This window comes from Doryrhamphus excisus, chromosome 16, assembly GCF_030265055.1.
Source record: "Doryrhamphus excisus isolate RoL2022-K1 chromosome 16, RoL_Dexc_1.0, whole genome shotgun sequence".
Classification (NCBI taxonomy): domain Eukaryota; kingdom Metazoa; phylum Chordata; class Actinopteri; order Syngnathiformes; family Syngnathidae; genus Doryrhamphus; species Doryrhamphus excisus.
Window position 1 is genome coordinate 3,495,220 of NC_080481.1, and position 22,771 is coordinate 3,517,990.

At 39.8% G+C, this 22,771-nt stretch overlaps 1 protein-coding gene across 1 annotated transcript in view; it reads right to left on the reverse strand.

The window, feature by feature from the left end:
* Window positions 1–367: 367 nt before the first annotated feature.
* LOC131104885 (sodium channel protein type 2 subunit alpha-like) overlaps window positions 368–22,771 on the reverse strand; it is a 49,644-nt gene continuing 27,240 nt past the window's right edge. The window contains exons 17-27 of the mRNA XM_058052541.1: window positions 21,220–21,750; window positions 15,577–15,712; window positions 13,351–13,505; window positions 11,676–11,849; window positions 10,446–10,568; window positions 8,839–9,114; window positions 8,050–8,103; window positions 6,853–6,990; window positions 6,426–6,530; window positions 6,049–6,319; window positions 368–5,962 (exon numbers count right to left, since the gene is read on the reverse strand). Of these exons, the coding sequence (XP_057908524.1) occupies window positions 4,791–5,962; window positions 6,049–6,319; window positions 6,426–6,530; window positions 6,853–6,990; window positions 8,050–8,103; window positions 8,839–9,114; window positions 10,446–10,568; window positions 11,676–11,849; window positions 13,351–13,505; window positions 15,577–15,712; window positions 21,220–21,750 (3,135 nt within the window). The 3' untranslated portion in view covers window positions 368–4,790. The remainder of the gene's footprint in view (window positions 5,963–6,048; window positions 6,320–6,425; window positions 6,531–6,852; window positions 6,991–8,049; window positions 8,104–8,838; window positions 9,115–10,445; window positions 10,569–11,675; window positions 11,850–13,350; window positions 13,506–15,576; window positions 15,713–21,219; window positions 21,751–22,771) is intronic.

Sequence of the window (22,771 nt, forward strand, 5' to 3'; positions counted from 1 at the left end):
CCAGAAAACGTCACAAATGCTTGATTGCAGTTGTTGCTGGGGTGGCAATCATTTTTTCACACAGGGCCGTGTAGGTTTGGATTTTTTTGTCTTAATAATAAAATATACCATTTAAAAACTGTGTTTTGTGTTCAGTTGTGTTGTTATTGACTAATATTTCCATTTGTTTGATGATCTGAAACATTTAAATAGATTAAATAATTAGACAAACATGCAAAAAAGCACAGCAGTTTCGATAACAAATTTTGATTGCGCACGTTGTTCAAGTGTTATGGTAGTTCAAAAATATCTAATCCGGTTGCTGACGAAAACTTGGACGAAAAGAGGGTTATTTATTTTTTATTTATATATAACTTATTATTATTTATATATAAGTGAATATGTCTTGAATGCACAAATTATTTCATTTGTAAATTATTTCCATTTTATTTGTATTTCCTTTTGTTGTTGTCACATCTTCGATGCAACAAAATGCAGCACAATTATTATTTTGGCGGGGAAAAACAAGAAGACTTAGGAAAAATATGTAATTTTATTCATTTGGTTGTTGAAACAATAAGAGCATGTGTGTGCGGAGTCACGTCCTGCATGCGGTTCACCAAAAACATCACACAAGCAATTAGTGACGGCGATGAGGCTTGAAATAGTTTGTATCTACAGGTCATTATTGACTTTTATTATATGCAGAAAACAAAAACAAAACCTGAAGACTGGTGGATCACTCTACTACAGTAAAAATGTATACATCCAACTCTTTCTCACATACACACACACACACACACACACACACAAACACATGACCGCCCCAATGAAACTGTGCCCTTACATGAAATGAAAGTGTGACCAAAATAGTTGTATGATTATTTACAAAGCACTACAACAAAGCACTTCTTCAGCAAATGTTGTGTATTTCAGTGTCTGTGTGTGTGGGGGGGGTGTGTTTTGCATCAAAATTAACTTCCTTGCAGAGCCAAGAATCAACTCACAAGGTCAAGTTTATGTGTTTACTAGTTGGAGCCATGAGATGAAAGTAGTTGTACTTGTTGGAGTGGGTTCAGTGTGTATTTTTTTTATTGTAAAAATAATTGCCTTCAAAGTCTGACCTATTGCTGTATTTGAGTTTTTCGTCTTCTAATTATATGACCATTTGAAGTGCTGTTTTTACTCAAATAATGACCCCTATTGTTGCACTTGGAATCATGTATTTTCCTCAAATAATGCCCCTTATAAAAGTCCATATTTCCTCGAATAATTAACCCTGTAATTATTTACCCATTTAAAGTGCTGTATTTCCTCAAATAATGACCCCCATAATAGTTGCCGGTTTCAAGTGGCGCATTTCCTCAAATAACAACCCCCCCACAGCTCCCGTTTTGAAGTGCCATATTTCCACCAATAATGACCCTTAAAAGATTTGCATTGCTGTATTTCTTCAAATAACGCCGCTTAAAATATTTTCCCATATGAAATATCATTTCCTCATATAATGACTCCATAAACATATTTCCTCAAATAATGCCCCCTTTAATTATTTACCAGTATAATGTAAATATAATAAATGTACAATTTCATAAAACAACCACCCCTTTGATCATTTGTTTGTTGTCAAATGGCGGCCTGCAACCTTTCATAATAACCCCATGATTATTAGCTGGGTTACCATATTTATAAGTACCATATTTTAGCACATTTGTTTGCTTGTGTAGTGTGCCGTATTTCCTAAAAAGGTTGAATTGCCTATTCGAAGTGCTGTACTTCCTCAAATAATGACCCCCTATACTTCGCCAATCTGAAGAACCATATTTCCTCAAATAATGACCACCTATGATTAACAATGAGCCCTATAATTATTTGCACATTTGAAGTACCATTTTACCATAAATAACCTGTAAAAGTTTTGCCCATTTGAAGTAAAATATTTCCTCAAATAATGATCCCACTAATATTTTTCTACCTCTCTTCATTTTTTTCGGTGTCTACCTGGCTGCTGTGTTGCATTTTTTCTTCCCTTTCTTTTCTCGCCATGCTTTTAGATGGATCATACTGCGGATTTATGTTCCTCCATTATTGCTGCTTGCTAGTGGTTTTTGTTGTTGTATTGGACTCTGGCTGTCTCAAATGCAATACCTCCGTCGCCACACTTCCTTAAGTATATGGTGCACACCGTGTGCTCACTTCTTGAGGGCGCCAATTTGGACTGTCTCAAATCTATTACTGTTATTGTGCAGGTACCAGAAAAGATGATCACAATTTTTGAACGAATTGTACCTGAATGCAACCACTTCACAAAAACCTAACCTCCAACATTTGGATCGGTAGCTTTTTTTGAAATTCTGAGTGCAACGATGAAAAAACGTACTCAGTCAAAAGTAAGTGTAAGTAAGAAGTGTGCAAATTGAGACAGAGCAATAGTACTACTTTTACGACTACTTTTTCTCGTTTATATAAACGCCCCACTTTTTTCGGAAATGTGGTAAACAAATGATGCTGTTGGTTTTCTATATTGTTCAGGGTCATACATGGGCTGGAGTCTATCCCAGCTGGCTTTGGGTGAGAGGCGGGGTACAACCTGGACTGGTCACCAACCAATCACAGGACACATACAGTATATACAAACACGTATATACAAACATTGACATTCACATTCACACCTATGGACAATTTAGAGTCTCCAATTAGCCTAAATTGCTTCTTTTTTGGGTTGTGGGAGTATGAGGACACCGGTGTACCAGGAGTAAAGCCATACAGTATGAGCATTAGAAGAACCCCACATAGAGAGGTCGGAGCCAAGGATGGATCCCAGCACCTCAGTGCAGCAGTTGTCTGTGTTTCAAAAATGTACATGTTTTAGTACTTCTGTACAGTACAGTCCTTACTGTACTGTGGCTCTGTAATGCACATTCAATACATGCATTTTTCAACGCATTGTACAAATGAACGCAAAAGGCAATTGTACTTGAGAATGATGGGGGTATTTGTCAAAGTCAAGGCAACGGACTGTCAACTTTGACATCTAGCGTCCTGACTGTCAAGACACGTCTGAGGGAAGAAAACATTCAGAGCAACATGGAAGTTGGCCGCTACGCCGCATCAGTTGGCTTGTGGTGTACCACGGCTGCAATTTTGAATCCGAGCAAATATGGCTCAAGGTCAAACTCATCCTCTGGAGGGTCAAACGACACCTCAGGAACTACTATGTCTACTACCACTTCAGTAGTAATTTGATCCTGTACACCGGAAGAAGTGTACTCTGAGGCCTACAATTTCCAGCACTGACTTCATCAGAAAGTTGCCAACATTCTGAATGAGACAAAGAGTAAATGAAAAGGCTCTACATTCTTGCTAATAAGTGCCACCATTTCCCTCAAACAGAAAATGCAAACCAAGCTGTGCATTATACCCATTCTGAAATTCAAGACACTGGATTGATAGTTCAGTGGAAGAGGTTTAAACCAGTCTATGTCGACCAACCAAGTTCTGGCCCACTTTGTTCTTATAACTAAAAAGCCCAGCTTCAATAATTTTTTTAAAAATATTGCCCATTATCCAAAATCCTTATATGAGATATGAACATGTCTTCTGTGCATTCTAAAAAAATTGCTCGAGGTAGCTAACAATGCAGGTAATGGGATTCACCTATTTCACCTTTAAAACTCACCATTAAAACATCTTAAAACCGCCAACAACATTTTAGCCTTTTATATACAGTACATGCTGTGACTATGTAGTAACAGGCACATTTGTGATACCGTGTAATACTTAAGAGTATTTTGCTGTTACCGGAACTACCTTGCTGGATGCATTGATTTGACGCAGAGCCTGTGACTGCCACTCTCGTAGCGTTATGTAGCACGAGTGCTAAATGTTTTGTCACTGACAATGTCCTCTCTCACTGGGATGCCGACTAATAGGATGGCTGTATCTTTCAGTGCAAGACTTGTGCTACTTGGTGAATTTAGTCCTCAGTCTCAGTCCCACTGCTTCAGTTTTTCCGGGAGTTTAATTGTTAGCATGTGGAATGTCAAAGTTGACCAACTTTTCAGGTCATTGTCAAAAAACTTGTACAATACACGTGCAAAACATGATTTATAACATAGCATCAACTTTTCACAACAGGCATCGTGAGCGAGGCGCTGTGTCACTACGCCCGAAAAGTAGTTCTTCTGTTGGTAGTTCCTACAATAACAATGTCGCTGTAGCTTGGTTATGTAAATGTTGGCATTTTTTGAGAGCTTTTTTGTTTGTTACTTGCATTGTTAGGTACCTCGTGTTACTGTTTTTTACTCCTCAGAACGCTCAGAAAAGTTAAGACATGTGTTCATGTTTCACATAAGATTATGGATGATAGGTTAATTAAAAAAAAAAGAGCAAAATTTGAGACCAAAAGGGGTCATTTCTATATAAAACAGTACGTTAATGTATACATACTGCGTTATAGTAAGAGTATGCACACAATGGCCAGTTTCCGTTTTGGTTATGTCGACAACCGCTTATGTCGATGTGATTTCAAGGGGTTAAACAGGTTCCACTGTAGCAGCGGCAGCACTGGCTATAGACAACTTACTGAAGCGTGTTGGTCAGTAAAAACAACCAAGCAACCGAATGGAAAATCACAAGCGTTTTTTTTTCTTCTGAATGATTTGGTCCCTTCAGAGATGTCCTCTGAAATCACACATACCTGGACTTCCTCTCCTCGACTGGAGGAATTGGACCAACTCGGAACCACGAGCACACCAAGACCATGACTACCTACCTCCATGAGAAGCTGTAAACATTTTGAAAAAAAAAATCTATTTATCTTTGAAGTCTTTGACTTTGTTCTCTTTCTCGTACTTGTCCTTGTCGGATTTGGTTACACTGTTGTACGAGGGCGGGGAGGCAGTCGAGGGGGTCATGTCTGTTTTGTCCGACGTAGAGTTTTCATTGTATTTGCTGATGACCATAACGTCCTTATCGGGGTCTCGTAAGCCCACTTTTAACTGCTCCTTGTAGAGGGCCGAAGCCTTCTTCATGGTCATGCAAATCATGTAGCGGCGGAAGGCTCTCTGGATAATAATGGCGGACATGTCCTCCTGCTTGCGGCGGAGAGTGGTGGTGATGGGCTCATATGACACCTTTGAGGGGTTGGAGGCCATGAAACGCTCCTCCATCTGCCCGCGCAACACGTCCATCTCACCACCTTCACCGAGTACTCGTTTGGTGAAGGCAAAGAGGATGTCGAGGCAGTGGATCCGCTCGCCGCTGACCATCGGCAAGTCCATGGAAATGAGCTGAATCATGTTGGGCTTGGGCATACGCAGGGGTGGATCCAGCGCATCGGCAAAGTCCGAGAGCTTGCTGTACTCCATGAACTGCGTGGCGCCCGGGTCGAAGCGCTCCCACACTTCGTAAAACATCTCAAAGTCGTCCTCGCTCAGAGGCTCCGCGCTCTCTTCTGTGGCCACGCTGAAATTCTCCAGTATGACGGCGATGTACATGTTGACCACGATGAGAAAGCAGATGATGATGTAGCTGACAAAGAAGAAGATGCCCACCGATGGGTTGCCGCAGTTGCCTTTGTAGGTGTTCCCCGGGTGCTCCATCTGGCTATTGCAGTCGGGCTCCCGCTTGTTGAGGATGGGTGCCAGCAGACCATCCCACCCAGCTGAGGTAGTGATCTGGAACAAACAGATCATACTGTTTCCAAAGGTCTCAAAATTGAACATGTCGTCGATTCCAGACTCCCGCTTCACGTAGGCAAAGTTAGACATGCCAAAGATGGCGTAGATGAACATGACCAAGAAGAGGAGGAGTCCAATGTTGAACAGGGCAGGAAGCGACATCATCAAAGCAAAGAGAAGCGTCCGAATGCCCTTGGCACCCTTAATAAGGCGGAGAATACGTCCAATTCGGGCCAGACGGATCACTCGAAATAGGGTTGGGGACACAAAGTATTTCTCGATGACTTCTGACAAAAACATACCTGCAAAAGTCACACAGATGCAATTTGAACACAACTGAACTCAACAGTGCACAAAAAAACAAAGACAAGAATCATTACGTCCTTACCGACAATTGACAGGATCACCACCACAAAATCAAATATATTCCAGCCTATGGTGAAGTAGTAGTGACGCAGGGAGATCATCTTCAGAACACACTCCCCCGTGAAGAGCACAATGAAGACCAGGTTGATCCAGTACAGGATGTTGTCCATATCTCGGGTCTGGTCATCCGTCTCCACCATCATGGTCACCATGTTAAGGCAGATGAGGATCATGATGACGATATCAAAGGCCTGTTTTGTTATGAAGTCGAATACGCAGCCTTGGAAAGCATTCTGAGGGCCGAGTAGAACAAAACGAAGGAACTTTGGGTTATAACTGACAGGACCATTAGAGTAACAGAAATGGTACAAAGAACATCTTGATGCAGTTCTGCCTTACCGTCGGCCGAGGAATTGGTTTTTGTGGTTTCTTTGAGCCAAGCTTCTTCATAGCATTGTAGTATTTCTTCTGCTCCTCCGTCATGAAGATATCCTGCCCTCCAAAGTATAGAAAACACAAAAACACTTGTTATAACCACTGACATTTTCTCAATCCAAAGTGTTTAATTTTCTTGCTGACTGTGCTCCCAACTCCCTTGACATCATTAAAATATTGAGTGAGGATGATTGACTGATATCTTGATTAAATTATTGGGTCAATTGTGTTCTCTTCGGTTTCCAGTATCATACAATCTTATTTCAGGGGTCCTTGAACAGCTTAGGGTTTAGGATCTGTCTCATGAACTCCAACTTTGAATACGCTTTCATCAACCCTACTTTGTGATAACAGGCAGGTTGGGGAAGGTTCCCTGAAGAAGGCTACTTATCTTTTTCTTCTGCTGGTTGAAGTTGTCAATGATCACGCCGATGAACAGGTTGAGGGTAAAAAAGGAACCAAAGATGATAAAGATGACAAAGTACAAGTACATGTACAAGTTGACTTCATATTTGGGCTGATGCTCCAGCTGGAGGGATGACAGCAGGGAAAAAGAAATAGTTATTGAGGTTTGCAAAATGTATGTACAGTAAACCTCGGATATATAGGATTCAATTGTTCCCACTGGTTTTGTCCGATATAAGCAAAATCCGTTATATGCGTATACCGGAAAATGTCCGTTTTACGCATGTATCGGATTTATATCCAGTATATGCGTAAATCGGATTTTATCCGTTATAAAAAGGCACTTCCTTGACTATGTTTCCAATGTACCTGGACGCGCAGGCAACGCTGCCAACGCTGCAAATGACGTCGTATAGCGGCCTGTCACGATTCGGCGAATCGGAGCGCCACGATGCGGCCATCCGATATATGCGAGGGAAATTTAATGGAAATGCATTGGAACGGGACTGGAGATTTTGTCCGAAATGGGCGAAATCCGTTATAAAAAATCCGATATATGCAATGAATTTTTATTGGAAATGCATTACAGAAAAATCTGTTCTTTTTTATCTGTCCGTTGTGAGCGAATTTCCGATATATCCGAGTCCGATATATCCGAGGTTTACTGTATAAATAAATTGGCTCTGATAACATATCCTCCAACTGTTTATGTCGCAGTGCTTTAGATTTAAATATATTTACCATGAATTGTTCAGCCAAAGGCAGTCAAAACACTGGTTGGTCACAATTTAATGACCGCCTACACAATGGAATATTAAAATATGTATGAAAAATCTCTTTCTGCATCATTTTTTTCTGAACAGCGTACATTAAATGGCCGTACACCCAAATGATCCAATATAGTAAACAGAAGAAGAGTAAATAAGACATGTAAGACGTAAATAAAAACCCAGCTCGAGCAGTGTCACAGTAAATGTGTTCCCTCTGAACCATAGTGACACAGTAGAATACAGTACTAGGTATTTAATCAAATATTAGTACATGGGGTACATAAGTTTGTCAGGTTCTGTTCCAACACACATTGCTTGAATGTTAAATGTTGAATTAAAAATACACAACGTAGTGCAGGTCTGTGTTGGGGTACAATTATTGTGTGTGATTTTCCAATTAAAAAGAAACTTACATCACGAGAGTCCACAGCTGCATACATAATGTCCATCCAGCCCTTAAATGTTGCCTGGCAACAGAGAGCAGTCAAACAGGCTAATATTAGTGTTATCTACAATATTACAGTGTACAGTATATACTATATATGTAAAACACATTAAAATATCTGATCGCGATAATCACTAACTATGGAACTATTAACTATGGACAAAATGCATAGTTAACTCAAAATTAATCACATTTAGTTTCTATCTATAATAACTAGGGGAAACCGTGGTAGACGGTTCCATGTGCAACTACAACGATAATTACATCAAAGGATGTCAATTTCGGAACTATTTGAACATCATTCAAAACAATACAGTCAGCAAGCATATTTTTGTATTACTATTTTGTCTTTATTACTAGCATATTAGCTCTTAAAGTTGCCCACAAACGTTGAACAACTACAAAATGTGAGCGAGTGAGACCTCTCACACTGACACAAACATGTTTTTGTTTATTTGTGTCAGTTCTCACTGATAATAATAAAAAGTTTCATTTAAAAACGACCTCTTGTGTTCAGTTATGTTGTCATTGACTAATATATCAATTTGTTTGATGATCTGAAACATTCAAACGTGACAAAAATGCAAAAAATAAGAAATCAGGAAGTTTCCACTGTATGTACCGTGTGAGAAATCTGTAACAAAGCTAACTTTCTGTACCAAAAAAACAGATGATAAATACATGTACGGCCACACCCCTATTTAGCAGTGCGGAGCCCTCATTAAAAACGCATGCTGTGACTTTCTGTGACGCTCACCACTTGCAACAGCGCCAGATAGCCAGCACCCACGTTGTCAAAGTTAATTTTGACATTCTTCCAACGGGCGCTGTCGTTGACCAAATTTAGGCAGTCAGACTTGTTGTTGACCACTTCGATTGGGAAGACCTCATCAGTGGTGGTGTTGACGCAATAGTAGTACTTCCCTGCAAACAGGTTGACCCCCATGATGCTGAAGATGAGCCAGAAGATGAGGCAGACCAGCAGGACATTCATGATGGAGGGGATGGCCCCCAGTAGTGCGTTCACCACAACCTGGATAGGTTCAAAGGACAGCACAAACTCAGCACCTTCTTGTTGTTTAAATGGAGTTGTAGTTCAAGGGGCCTTTAAATGCATCTAATCACTGGACTACACTTAAACAGGACAACATATACATTTATAGGGTGCTTTTACCACAGTAGAACCCGTTTAAGCCTCTCCTCATAAGGCCCTCATCAGGCAAAAATAAAGGATTTCAACCTACGGCAGTTTGGTGACTTCATAAATGGGTGTATTTTGTCTACCGCCTACCTACCAATAGTCATAGAGTGACATGGTATCCTACTATTTTTTCATGTAATGTATTTATTTGATAGGGACAAGTATATAGCACTTTGCAGTGCCACGGCTAATTTCATGTCCCTACAACCAACAAGTAAGGCAGGAATTAAATAAATTAGTTACCAAAGTTAAGGCGTTATTTTTCATAGCTCTAATTAGAGGTATAATTTAAAATTGCATATTCATGCAAATCTGAAATGAAATCCAGATAGCGGACATACTGAGCTAGCCGATATGAACCAATATCTCATTCTCATGCCATTATTAATAATTAATCATTTATAATTTATAATTTATAGCAATAATTTATGGCTATATAAATATGGAACCAACCAAAAGAAAGATTAGACTCATCTTTGTTCAGAAAAAAATATATTTTCTACCATTTTCAGTTCTTTCAGCAGAACATAAGTACATTTCAGGAAAATATCAGTTCCCAACAAAAACAGCTTTTTGTGAAAACATATATTTTAAGCATAACTTTCTTTTTTGGGCTTTTATGACTTTTATGAAATATCGAAACAACCGTACGGTGGGTCCTGCAGCAAAACCAGTGGAGAGCCACTGCTTCAACGTTTGTCGACATAAACGGGTTCCACTGTAACTAGACAGCTAAGAAGGCAAAGGTTGGCTTGAGTAAAGTTTACAATGTCATAGGGAAAAAAAGCAAAACAGAAATAAACCTTAAGAGGCGGGATGAAGTCACAACATTTTGTCTGACTGCAAATGAAAAAAAAGACACACAACAAAGAAAAAAGATTACAGGTCACATTTACAAGTCACCAAGCGGGCAGCGTCAAAAATACATTACGACACAATGCGAAAAGAAACATGCAGATAGAGCAAGTACATAGCTCAACTGGAAAGACAAGATCGTCATCATGCATCTAAATATTACATTTTTACATTAAATGTAGTATGTTGTCACGTATCTGGCTGTCAAATGATTAGCTAAGGACAATGTATTTACCATTTTCATTGTTTATCATGTCTCTGCATTGACATTCCTTTACCGAGTGTGGATGAAAGCAACATATACTTACCCTCATGCCCTCAAATCGAGACAGGGCTCTCAGTGGCCGGAGGGCTCGCAGTGTCCTGAGAGATTTGATGGCACTGAGCTCAGAATAGCCCAGAGCATTGGCCACAAGGCTGACAAGGGACACCTGGGACAACACAGTGAACGAGATACGTGCATGTTAACTCATTGACGGAGGAAGTCAGCCAAACCGATCATGTACCATTTGAAGTACATTTGTGATGTTATTTAGTAAAATACTACAAATTGACGGCCAACTACGTCATGTTCCATATATGTTACATTATGTGTGCTAAACACTTGCCGCTCGTTGAGAAGAGCAATACATGCTTTTTAGATTTTAGAGTCTCCAATAAGACCCAAACAAGTTGCTAGATATGTCACTACAGTCAGACCTCGCTACACTGCAGTTCAAACATTGCTCCTTGATGATCGCTGTTTTGTTGTTTTATTCCAAAAATATGCATATTTAAGCTAATTGTATGCATTTTTTGCCCAAATTAAGCATTTTCAAGCTTAAAAATGGCTGAATGTACTAAAACACAAAGTTTATAAAAACTTAAATTATATTAGGAACGCAGGAAGTGAACAAATGTAACAGTTACTGATTGTAAAAGTACCAGATGGAGGGATAGGATTTAATAAGCTTTGCTTCTTCCTACTCCTTTTGGACATGTGGAACTGGGAACTGATTATGTGATGCATTCAATTGTAATCAGATGCAGGTTCAAATGAAATAAAACCATTATCATTACAAAGAAGTCATTAAGACCACAATTCAACTTGTGAATGTAGTACTCCACATTGGTCACTTGGTGTCACAAATTGTTGGGTGAGGTCAGCACCAGACTTGATCGCCGGAACAGGCTGGTTTATTTAAGTGACAACAGGCACAATAGCAAAATAAAAAAAAAAAATAAAAAAATTATGATTATAATAACTTAATTGGCGACGCCAAATTGTCCATAGGTATGAATGGTTGTTTGTCTATATGTGCCCTGTGATTGGCCGGCCACCAGTCCAGGGTGTACCCTGCCTCTCGGCCAAAGAGAGTGGGGATAGGCTCCAGCACCCTCCGCGACCCTTGTGAGGATAAGCGGTAGAAAATGAATGAATGAATGATTATAATAACAACATTGGCCATTGACCATCGCTTCTTATAGGTTAAATCATTGCTCTGCATAACTAGCAAACACAGAAATGCATGCGTAAATATGCTCAGTTGTGTACATACATCCACAATGAGGAAGTCAAGCCAGCACCAAGCATTGGTGAAGTACTTGACAAAGCCGTAGGCCACCCACTTCAACAGCATCTCCAGGATGAAGATATAGGTGAAGACTTTGTCTGCATACTCCAGCACCGTTTTGATAGTCCTCCTCTGTTCAATGTAAATGTCTTCAAATGCCTGAGCACAATGCAAAGAAGCAGTATGACAAGATGCCTTGAGATTGTACTGGTGCTGGTTCATGCAACGGTTTGTAGGCAAAGGCATGCGAGTCAATCTCAAAACAAATTATTTATCCAAAACAAACAAAACAAAAACACCTAAGGATCATAAGAAGCCAACAGACACAAGTGTTCAATATCAAAAACAAAACAAAGACGACAACTACTGTAATTTCCAGTGTGTAAGCCGCTACCCTTTTCTTAAACTTTCAACGCTCCGGCTTTTACAACGATGCTGCTAATTTATGGCTAAATTCTAATCTCCTTCACTTCAGAAGCACTACCAATCATTTAAATACTGTGCAGCTTGCGGCAGGAGCCAATCACAAGCTATCAGTGAACTCACAACAAGCTTGTCAGCCCATTGGAAATCGCAGAAGGTCATTACTCATTATTAGTATAAGTCTGACTCACCGTGTCATCCTACAAAGAACACTGAACTCATCACACTGCAACTTAACACTCAAAAGTACCAATATGGAATAAAAATTACAAAAAACATTTTAACGTTTTCCCATAATGCATTGTGTCCCAGTAAAGCATTCACTGGACGAGAAGATGCATATAAAATGGATAGATGGAGCTGCAACGCTGCGTCTGTCCACTAGACGAGCCAGAGAAGGAAAGAGGGAGGCTGGCACCATTGCAGCTCCCAGGCACGCACCATGCCCGAATAAATAATTTCCTTGGACGCAATGAGTTATGGGAAAACATTAAACTTGTCTTAGTACTTGTATTGTATATTTCCTACTATGTATTTTTTGACTGTTTAGTTGATGATTTGTAAGATGACTGTTAGATTGACTAATGACCTCCCGCAATTTCCAATGGGTGGACAAGCTTGTTGTGAGATTTTTATAGCTCATGATTGGCTCCTGGTCCTCATGAACTGGTTTGTGCCAAAATATGCCATGTCTAAATTTAGTGGGTGCGGCTTCTACACCAGAATTAACAGTAGTCCTAAAAAAGTCTTTGACTGGACACTTGAATGAAGAAAATGTTTGGATTCATTCCAATTGCATGGAAGACAATATTCAATCCAAATCTGTGCAGTGTCCAAAGATCTGAAAAAATATTTTCCGTCTGCACTTACAGTGGGGGAAAAAAGTATTTGATTCTTTGCTGATTCACATTTACTGTTTACTGATTCACTGGTTTACTGGCTACAAATATATGAACAGTACATAGCTTTAATAGAAAATGACAGGATGTAAAGAAAAAGTACAAAAACAAAAGGTTTTTAATGTGTACAGTATTTGATCCCACTGTATATAGATCAAAAAATGTAACTGTGTACAAAGGCCACAAAATATATCCTGTAAGTGCTAAGGGTTTGAGTGTACACCACTGAATGACAACTCCAGAAACATTTAAGAAAGCACTTACAGTATATGAGCTTACAAGACCCATAAAGTTACTGTATAACTCATGTCATAACTCATGACAAAACACACACTCACCAGTGCACCGCTGCTGAGAAGGATCATGAATATGATAAAAGACTCAAACCAGTTGTGCTCCACAATTATAAAACAGGTCTTCCTGAGGGTCCACCAGCTCTTAAACCTGTCCCCTTCCTCGTTGACCTGGCAGCACTGGAATCTACGGACGCATCCTGCGAGAAAGAACATGGGTATAAAACAATATTTGTAACACTGAAAAGCACGGTCAAGTCATGCCTATTAAGCCATCGTCATTTATCCCACTGCACATCCCCCAGTTAGTGCCCATCGATCATAAAACAGAGATTGCAAGACACATTGTGACATTTGACCTGGAAAATTATATTAACCAATCCAACACTTTATATGTGTTAAAATATGTTCTGTAAAATATGTCACTAAGTCAGTCTGCAGGAATACATTCTTGTATGTGTCCTTTATCGTTTGGCTGCACAATTCATCCATGGTGGCCTAGCATATGAAGGTTATTTGCTGTAAACAACGCATTTGCTACTAAATTGTATCACTCTGCCGGAACACTGGTTTATGTTTTGAAATATTAGTTTTAAAAAGGTGAAGTATTGTCTAGCGTTTCACAGATCCCCGAATACTTCTGGTGCAGACTTTCATCCCCAAGTTTTATGTTACTTTTCTATCATCTTTGTAATCTTGGCTGCATATTGATCGTGTTTGTTGAATAACTGGGCACGTATACAGTTAAGATGAAATGACGAATCTCTAGTTTTTGTTGTAAGGGAATTTCTGCATTTCCCTTTTTATGAGCATGTGCAATATCTCCATCATTGCCTCTGTCACTACCTCAAAAACATATTTATTTAACAACTCAATCCACTCATATGTGACTTTTACTCATCTGTATACACCATTCATTATTTGCACTAAGACCCATTCATCATTTGCACTAAAATTAATGTATATTCCGGTGTCTGCAATACATATCTGTTCCTGTGCAATATTATGTGTATATCTTGGATATCTTGTATATATCTTGTTAAACTGTCTTTTTTTACATTACTTTTTGTATACTTTTTTTAACTTAACTATTGCACTGAAAGGAGAAGCTCTCCAATCTCGTTGTACATCTTGTATAGATTTAATCTTGTATAATGACAATAAAGGCCATTCCATTCCAATCCAGCAACAAGTTCCAACAATGTTTTAACTATGATTTTAGTATAACGAATGAAAATGAATGAATGAATGAGTCTGGGTTAATTTGGGGTAAAATAAATATTGATTATTTGGTAATAGTTCATCACTAGCGTCTCAAGATCTTGCGGGATTACAACGTGACAAGATTTGTCATTCCCAAAAAAAGAAATGCATTGTGGGCACTTGGCCTGGGACAACAGTAAATCAATTAATTAATCACACAATAAATGAGAAAATAATTTTACTTAACTCATTCAACCTCAGCCATTTTTCAAAAGACATGCCGAGGCAGTTTTAAGGCGTAAAGACGGCCACCGGGTGGCAGAAGTGCAGAATTACACGCCTCTATGCTTTTCAACTTTTTAAAATGCACTTTAAGGCTAAAACGGCACTAAACATGATCTCTTCTATTGTGCAGTGGTGTCGTCACCTCTTTTTGCCTCTCACGCAAAAAAAAAACACCTTGGTGCGAACCACAGCATGAACGTTGTGACCCTTTTGTCAGTCATATAGTCTCTTTATCTCGGTGGGTGAAGACGGGGCCACTACGCACAGAATGCAGAGGAGTGTAATGTAGTATAAATTAAATTAGAACTTTGCAATATATTGTCATACAGTTTTAATATTTTTCATTATACTTTTCTTAAAAGTCATGTTAAAGTCTCATCTTGTAGATCCAACCTTGTGTATCGTCTTGTGATACTTCTAGTTAGGTAAGGCACCATCTTGGTTTGGTGATAATATTGAGTATTTTGAGGAGATGAATGATTTTATATGTTGGACACATTTTGGTCAACAGTTCAAACACATTTATCACAAATACTTTAGTCCGGAAAATATAGCAACATGATTTGTAAATACCATCCTCACGTTGAGCTAAAGAGGTAAAAAATTGTGTTGAACTAAGACAAAGTGCCAGGTTAAATTACATGAACAAGCTCCTTTCCTTTCTAACCTGATGAGCATTTCTATTTGCTGTCACTCAGCTGTGAGGTTACTAGATCAGTGCTGAGCACCAGCAGTTCTGTCCCACTTTTTCCTTGACACCTGTCACACTTGTAGCAATCTCACCCTCAGTGAAGCAGGCCTCTGGGTCCAGGGACTCCTCTGGCTCCAATTCCACGGAATCAACTCCATCTCCTGGGGGGCAAATATCCACAGTGCTCCCTTCTGAAGAACTGGGATGTTTGGGCTCTACATCGAGCTTCTGCATGGACGAAGAAGTTTGCAAAAAGTAAGATGGTGGTTCCAGAAGCAAAACATCCTGAGGCGGTCATTACTGTTAGACGAGGCAGTGCCATAACAGAGATGGACTCTTTTAACACCCTTTCCATTGTCATCACATGCAGCATTGATCAAATGTACCTACAGGCTTTGGTATGACTTTTACTGGATGGCTAAAATCGTATCACGGGGAGTTGCATGTTAAAGCCATAAAACTGTGGGTACGTTTGATGTGACCTCACTTTGAGGTAGACGGCATGCAATATTCCAGTGCATCATAAACCCAAGCCCGAAATTTTACCAAGCAGAACATGTGTAGTATTTTCAGGTCTACTGAGAAAACAAGTTGATTAAATGTATTCAGTTTAGCGCAATTATCCCAAACTCCCCCATAAAGTACAATCCACCCACCAAACGTTCTGCCTCAGTGACATGAAAACACATTATTTCCATTCCTTGTAAGCAGTCGTTCAGCCCTCTCTGTTTGTGTTGAAGTCAAATGATGATCACATTAGCTTACCAGCAAAATCCAGTACTGTGCACTGTTTATAAGACAGCATGTGGTCGGGTGTCACTGTTTAGAGTTCCAGTCAGACGTTCATTGTGGGCACTGTACTCAAGGCATTGAATCAATTGCAACTGGATTGTTACAGTTATTTTAGAAACCGTTTCACTTCTCATCATCTCACTACATCAATTCACACGAAAAGACTAGATAGGACAGCTCTAGTCAGATTAGATGAGAAACATCTACGACAACCTGAACAGTCCATTTGCAATCAAGTCAATGGTAGATGGGATAGCTCTTCCTTGAATGGACCACAAGTGTCCTATCTAGTGTTTGAGAATGAACTGATGAAGTCTGCTCGGATGAGAGGCGAACTGTCCACTAAGACAACCTGAAGAGTCCAGTTGCCATTGATTCAGCGTCTTAAAAATATAATCATGGGAACTAATGTCATAACAATGTTGGGCCCTTAATGTTTTATTGATGTGGAATTGGAACGTACATCTTTAAAAACAAGAACTGGGTGCAAAAATACCCGGTAATACTCGTTTATATGTCCCTTAGCAAGTTTCACCTGGACCAGATGCTTTTGGTAGCCATCAAAAAGCTTCTGGCATACTGTCATTCAGATGAGATACTGACCACTCATCATGACAGAATTGGTAGTTTCCTGGCAATAAATCAGCTCTCAAGCATCATCCATGACAATGTTGGGGTTGACATCACTCTCCTGTTGGATTATCCAATGATGTTCCAAGATTCAGCCGTCATGCTGATTTGAGGTGAAGTTGAAGAACTTTGAGGTAGTCATCCTTCATGAGTCTGTCTACTAGGTTCGAAAACCCCACCTTAACTTCCTCAAATAATACTTCTTGTCCTTATGGGCAAACAAGGTCAATCTTGACCACGGGGGTAGCTGCAGATTGCAGTTGAGCTTGAGTATGTCGATTTCAGAGCTTCCTTCTTAGTCTGCAACCTCTCAGTCCATGGATTTAAAAGTGGCTTAATAGCTCAAACAGGTTCATTATGTCTTCTTTTTGAATATTAGTCAAGTTCCTTGTAGTCAGACAAGATAAGAAACTGAACATATATAAAACCGGCTTCACTGTGAACAGGGATCTGGTTTTCCAGCAATTTCCAAGTCACGGCAGGTTTGAACTTTGGTGGTTCCTGAGAAACCTGACCGATTTCCTTTCACAGTATGGGCCTTCTTCCAGACCTGGGAAAAGTGATGATACATCACTTGTACTTACTTGTGCTTACGTATTAATTGTCTGAACTGACAATCTTGGAATCTGCAGCGGTTTGGTAATGTCTCCAATTCTTCTTAAATGTTTGTTCTTTGGACTGCAGCTTCTCTGTATGAGTCTCACCCTATCTTTGTAGAGAAAATGCAAAATAAATTCAAAATTGCACACCCAATTCTTGCTTTTAAAAATAACTAAAGAAGAACTGAACTACCGAACGGTTGAAATAAATCACTAAGGGCCCAAAATTAGACATTCAATCTCAAGACACGAGTATGTAAACTTCTGACTGGTACTGTACATAACATGGTCACACTAACTTTCTACTTGGAGGGAATACACATTAGTATCTAGAAAATGTGAGATGTGTCAGTCGTGCTAGGCAGGCATCTTTTTTTTTTTTTTTTTCATAGGGAATACCAAGGATTGCATGCAAGAGAGTTTCTGTCTGGTTTGGAAACATGTCATCCTAGACAGTGCAGCAGCTCTGATTGCCGTGGGACTCAGCTAATACGGCATGGGAATAATGATGGAGGCATGCTTCTCACGAGTGCATTGGTCTCTGGAAGGATGCTGCCTTTCTCTGCCTTGGTACTCTTTGTACCTTTGTGGGTTACTGACGATATGAGGTGATATTCAAGCAGGATTAAACTGTATCTGCAGCAACCATATCAAGGTGGTATGCAATACTACATTCTGTGATGATTGACTCAACCTTGCATGTATATATGCAGAAAAAACAACTTAATATTGCATGCATGCATGCATAAGATTATTGATGCAAGGCAATATGAACCATTGTTTTTTTAATGTGGGCAATTTTACATTTTAAGTGATACGAACATGAATGATTGTTCTATCACCCTCAGTTATTGTCATGATCTGTGTTGACGCCTTCTGCCTTGTTCTTGCAGTGCACTTCTGACCGGCAGAAGGTGGGCTTCCTGTGAATACCTGCTGGCAATTTACCTCATGGCCATTTTAGCGTGGCAGACAGACTTGCTTTGCTCTTCGCCAGATTGTCCCTCAAGCTACCCTCAAGTCCCTCAAGTCTTCATGCTACACGCCCTTCGCTCTCCTCGACTATGTGTATGACTTGTTTGTATCCCTGCTTTCTGGCCTTTAGTCTTGATCTCGCAAGTACTCGCCCGCTATACTTATTCTGCAGTGTTTTCTGTTGTACCTGCTACTCGTTATTTCCTGCTTGTCATTCTGTTGGCATTCAAGAGTTTTTTTTTCCTGTGCTTTGTGCCTGTTTTTTTCAGGCTTTTGCTACGGTGCTTTTCTTTTTAGTATTTTTGTCATGGCTTAGTATCGCCTTTTTTGTTGCATTTTACCATTTTTGCTTTGTTGGTACTTTTCCCTACTGTGGACTCCTTTATTTGTAATAAACATTCCAGACCAGCCAATTCTTGACAGTTATACAGTGTCCCTAAAATTATACAATGATATAGTTTTAAAAATATTTACAACATTTGTTTTAATATACATAATAAATACATGTTTCTGTTTTATTTATACCATACATATGTGTTTATATTTTATTTTTACAATTAAGGATGTGATCTCATGTTTATTAAATAATCGTCAATTACTTTTTGGTATAATATATGCCATATTGCCTGTGTCAAGCTTATGTAAGATGAGATCCCATATTAATGGTCAAAAACAGTGGCTTTGCTCATTCATATGACTTGGAACTGCAATGCATCTTGATGTGTGGAGATCAATTATGAAAAGGGGAACGGTAAAGAGAAAGTAAAAAAAAATACAGCATTAGGTGTGCTGCTGTATGAGGAACAGGGCAGGAATAAAGCAAAGTGGGTTGGGGGTGTGGGGCAAGACCAGGCAAAGAAGACAAAATGGGCAATCCATTAAAAAAAAAAACATGTCTGTTTGTAAATGACATCGGCAGTCCTCATGGTTAGTGCTATGATACAATAAAGTGCTCTTACAATTCTCCTCTCACAGAAAACCTTGAGAGCGTCTGTGACATGGCTGCAATAACAAACGGGGGGAGTTAAACAAAGTTAAGTGCGCACCAAAATCCAGAATCATTCCGGCGCTCACAATTTAGTTAGGACTTTTCTTGCATAGGACATACATGAAATGGTAGACAAATCACATCAACTACAACAAAACTTTGTCCTTATTTTGCATAATCCAGCGAATCACTGTGACATCTGTATGAAATAATGGTTAACTTTAGTGGTGTAAAAATACCCCATCACGGTTCCTTATGTACCTTGGTCTTAAGGTCATGGTTTGGTTCATTGTTGCACCAAAAACACTCAAATACCAGAATACACATACGTATGTTACCATTAGATTTGTAGCCATTTGTAGCTGCTCGTAATTGATACTGAGTAAAAGCAAGACCTGAGAAACAATTACGGTCCATCACTTTAATGGGGGATATTTGGTACGCCCCTGCACCATTCTGGCATAAAAATTAGCTGGAGTAAGACGCTGTTGTGGCCCGCGGGCCATAGTTTACACACTTCTGTTCTATCACAAAGAGATTTACGGTACATCCCTAGAGATACGTAACATGAGGCAATCGCTATCTGATTTCACTTGGAGTTTCTATTAGGTTTCTTCATGCCTGTTGCTGCTAAACAGCATAAGGAGACAGCCCGGATCACCCTTCAGGCATTCTCAATCAATGTAATCTGCGGTGCTTAGCAATGATGTGTTCTTGTTGGTCTGTTGAGTGGAACTATCTGGTACAGTGGAACCCGTTTATTTCGACAAACGTCAAAGCACTGGTTCTCCACTTGTTTGTCTGCGGAACCCACCATCACCTCTCATGATCCATCCATCCATTTTCTATACCGCTTATCCTCACTAGGGTTGCGGGGGTATGCTGGAGCCCATCCCAGCTGTCTTCGGGCAAGAGGCGAGGTATGCGGAAATGTTTCAACTCAAATTTCTCAAATATCTTATACTGAATGAAAAGACATTCATGTGCGGTTTGAATTTGAGGTACAGTAATCCTCCATTCATCGCTGTTAATTGGTTCCAGACCTGTGACAAGTGAATTTCGAGAAGTAGGATTTATAAATTGAATATTTTCATACTATTTTCAACTAAATATGTTTAATCAATATGTGTAGTAAATATCATCTAAATATATTTTTTAAACATTATACTTGACATAAAATAACACCCATATAGCCTTTGCATTTGTATTGGCCAGTAGAGTAGGCATAATACAGATAAGGTGGCTCCGGGACGCCGCCCTGGACATGCTAGGTTAATTGACGACTCCAAATTGTCCATAGGTATGAATGTGAGTGTGAATGGTTGTTTGTCTATATGTGCCCTGTGATTGACTGGCCACCAGTCCAGGGTGTACCCCGCCTCTCGCCCGAAGACAGCTGGGATAGGCTCCAGACCCTTGTGAGGATAAGCGGTAGAAAATGAATGAATGAATAAAAAAACAAACATTCTATCTGTTTTCACAAAATCTAAGCCATTTTACATACTCTACCCAAAGTGACCTTAATACCAAACCATGATTATGGAGTACCCTTACACCCCTAATACATACCCCACTGGAAAGGGGCCAAAGGGGGTACAACACGGATGAGTTATTTTGGCACCTTTCTTTATTTTTGGGGAAAGCTTGAACTGAAACCAACCTGTATGGTGGAATTCTTGGAAGACATTGTTCAATTAATGAATCACACAGAAACACAAAGCATATAGAGAAAGACGGTCAGTTCTCCTTACCTCTTTGCTGCCCTCCACATCGGATGAATCGCTGCTTATATCCTCCGTGTTAAGGTTCTCAAAGTCTGACTCGCCCACCGCAATGGGCACTGTGACCGTCAGGCTGGGGTTGTGAATAAAGGACATGTAGTCACACTGGTCTATGGGGTACTGCTCTGGGCTGTCCCCATCGACCGTGACTCCAACGACCAGGCCTCCTCCTGGTCGCCCGTTGCCCTCAGTGGTCTTGTACATCCCACCAGTGTCTTTGGTAATTTCCACTGCTGTGTGATTGGTGATGCAGTTGCCCTTTCCGTTGCTATGTAGTTCTTCCAGGGGTTTGCTCTCATCAGGGATGTTGGAACCCTTGCCGCCCCCGCCAAAACACAGGCTCTGGAGGAACTGCCGCACAGCAGATTTGACAAAGGCGATGCCGCGCTGGATCCGGCCCACGGCCACTTGCAAGTTGTTCATCTCGCTGTCATCGTCGGTTGCAGCCAAGTTATCAGCACTGAATGAGCTCAGAAGCAGAGCTAAGAACAGGTTAAGAACCTAAAAGAACAACGATGCATTAGGCAGCAAGTCGGGAGGAGGTGGAAATTAAACAGGACCGCTAAGGATTTATCTACATAGTATATTGAATAAGTAACTTAATATTACTTAAGTAATATTAAGTTAAGTACTTAATATTGAATAAGTAGCTGTGGTGTATGATCAACTCAAGGGTTTACAGGTACAGCTCAGAAAATATGGACAGTCTACAGCTTTAATAACAGTGTAAATGTACTAAATGTACCAACTCAACCCACAGTCATTTATGTACAAACAACTGGCAACCTAAGTGAAAATGGGCAAATTGGGCCCAAAGTGTGCCCTCACATTACCATCACAGCATTAACCCTTTACCTTTACTTCTCTTCACTACTTTGCATCACTACAGGTTGTTCCCTCCCCGCTATTGTTTCGTAAGTTAAGTGACGTCAGTGATGGTGACCACTGAGGGTGGTAGTGAATTCATCATTTTGGCTGTTTTAAGTGCAACAGTTGTGTACTTCTCAGTGTGAACACACTTACGCACTCAAAAGACCCAAAGTGAGTAAGTACGCAAGTGTGACAATTGAAACAATTGAGGAGCTAAATTTCAAGAAACTAAAACACAGAACAGCATTAAAAAGTTTTAGCCCTACAATTAATGGGGTACGACTGTGGAATGATTTGGAGGCAGAATTGAAACAATGTCTAAATATAAAACTATTTAAATATAAGTATAAATTTAAAATATTTGGAAAGTATTGTGGAACGTATAGTGAAGGGTAATAATAATGGTTGTTATGTTAACAGGATGTAAATATATAAAACAGAGCCTGGTCATGTGTTGGCATCAAGGAAATGGACTGAAACTGTGGCAGTGAGACCTATACTTTTACTAGTCAAGCAATTACAATTTTTTTTCCTTTAGGTAGGCTTGGTTAGTGATTGGATTTAGGTTTGTTGACAAGTTAATTGCTGCTTTAACCACTGTCACTGCTATTCCCACTTACACTAAATAAGAGAACTAGGGTAGGCGAGACAT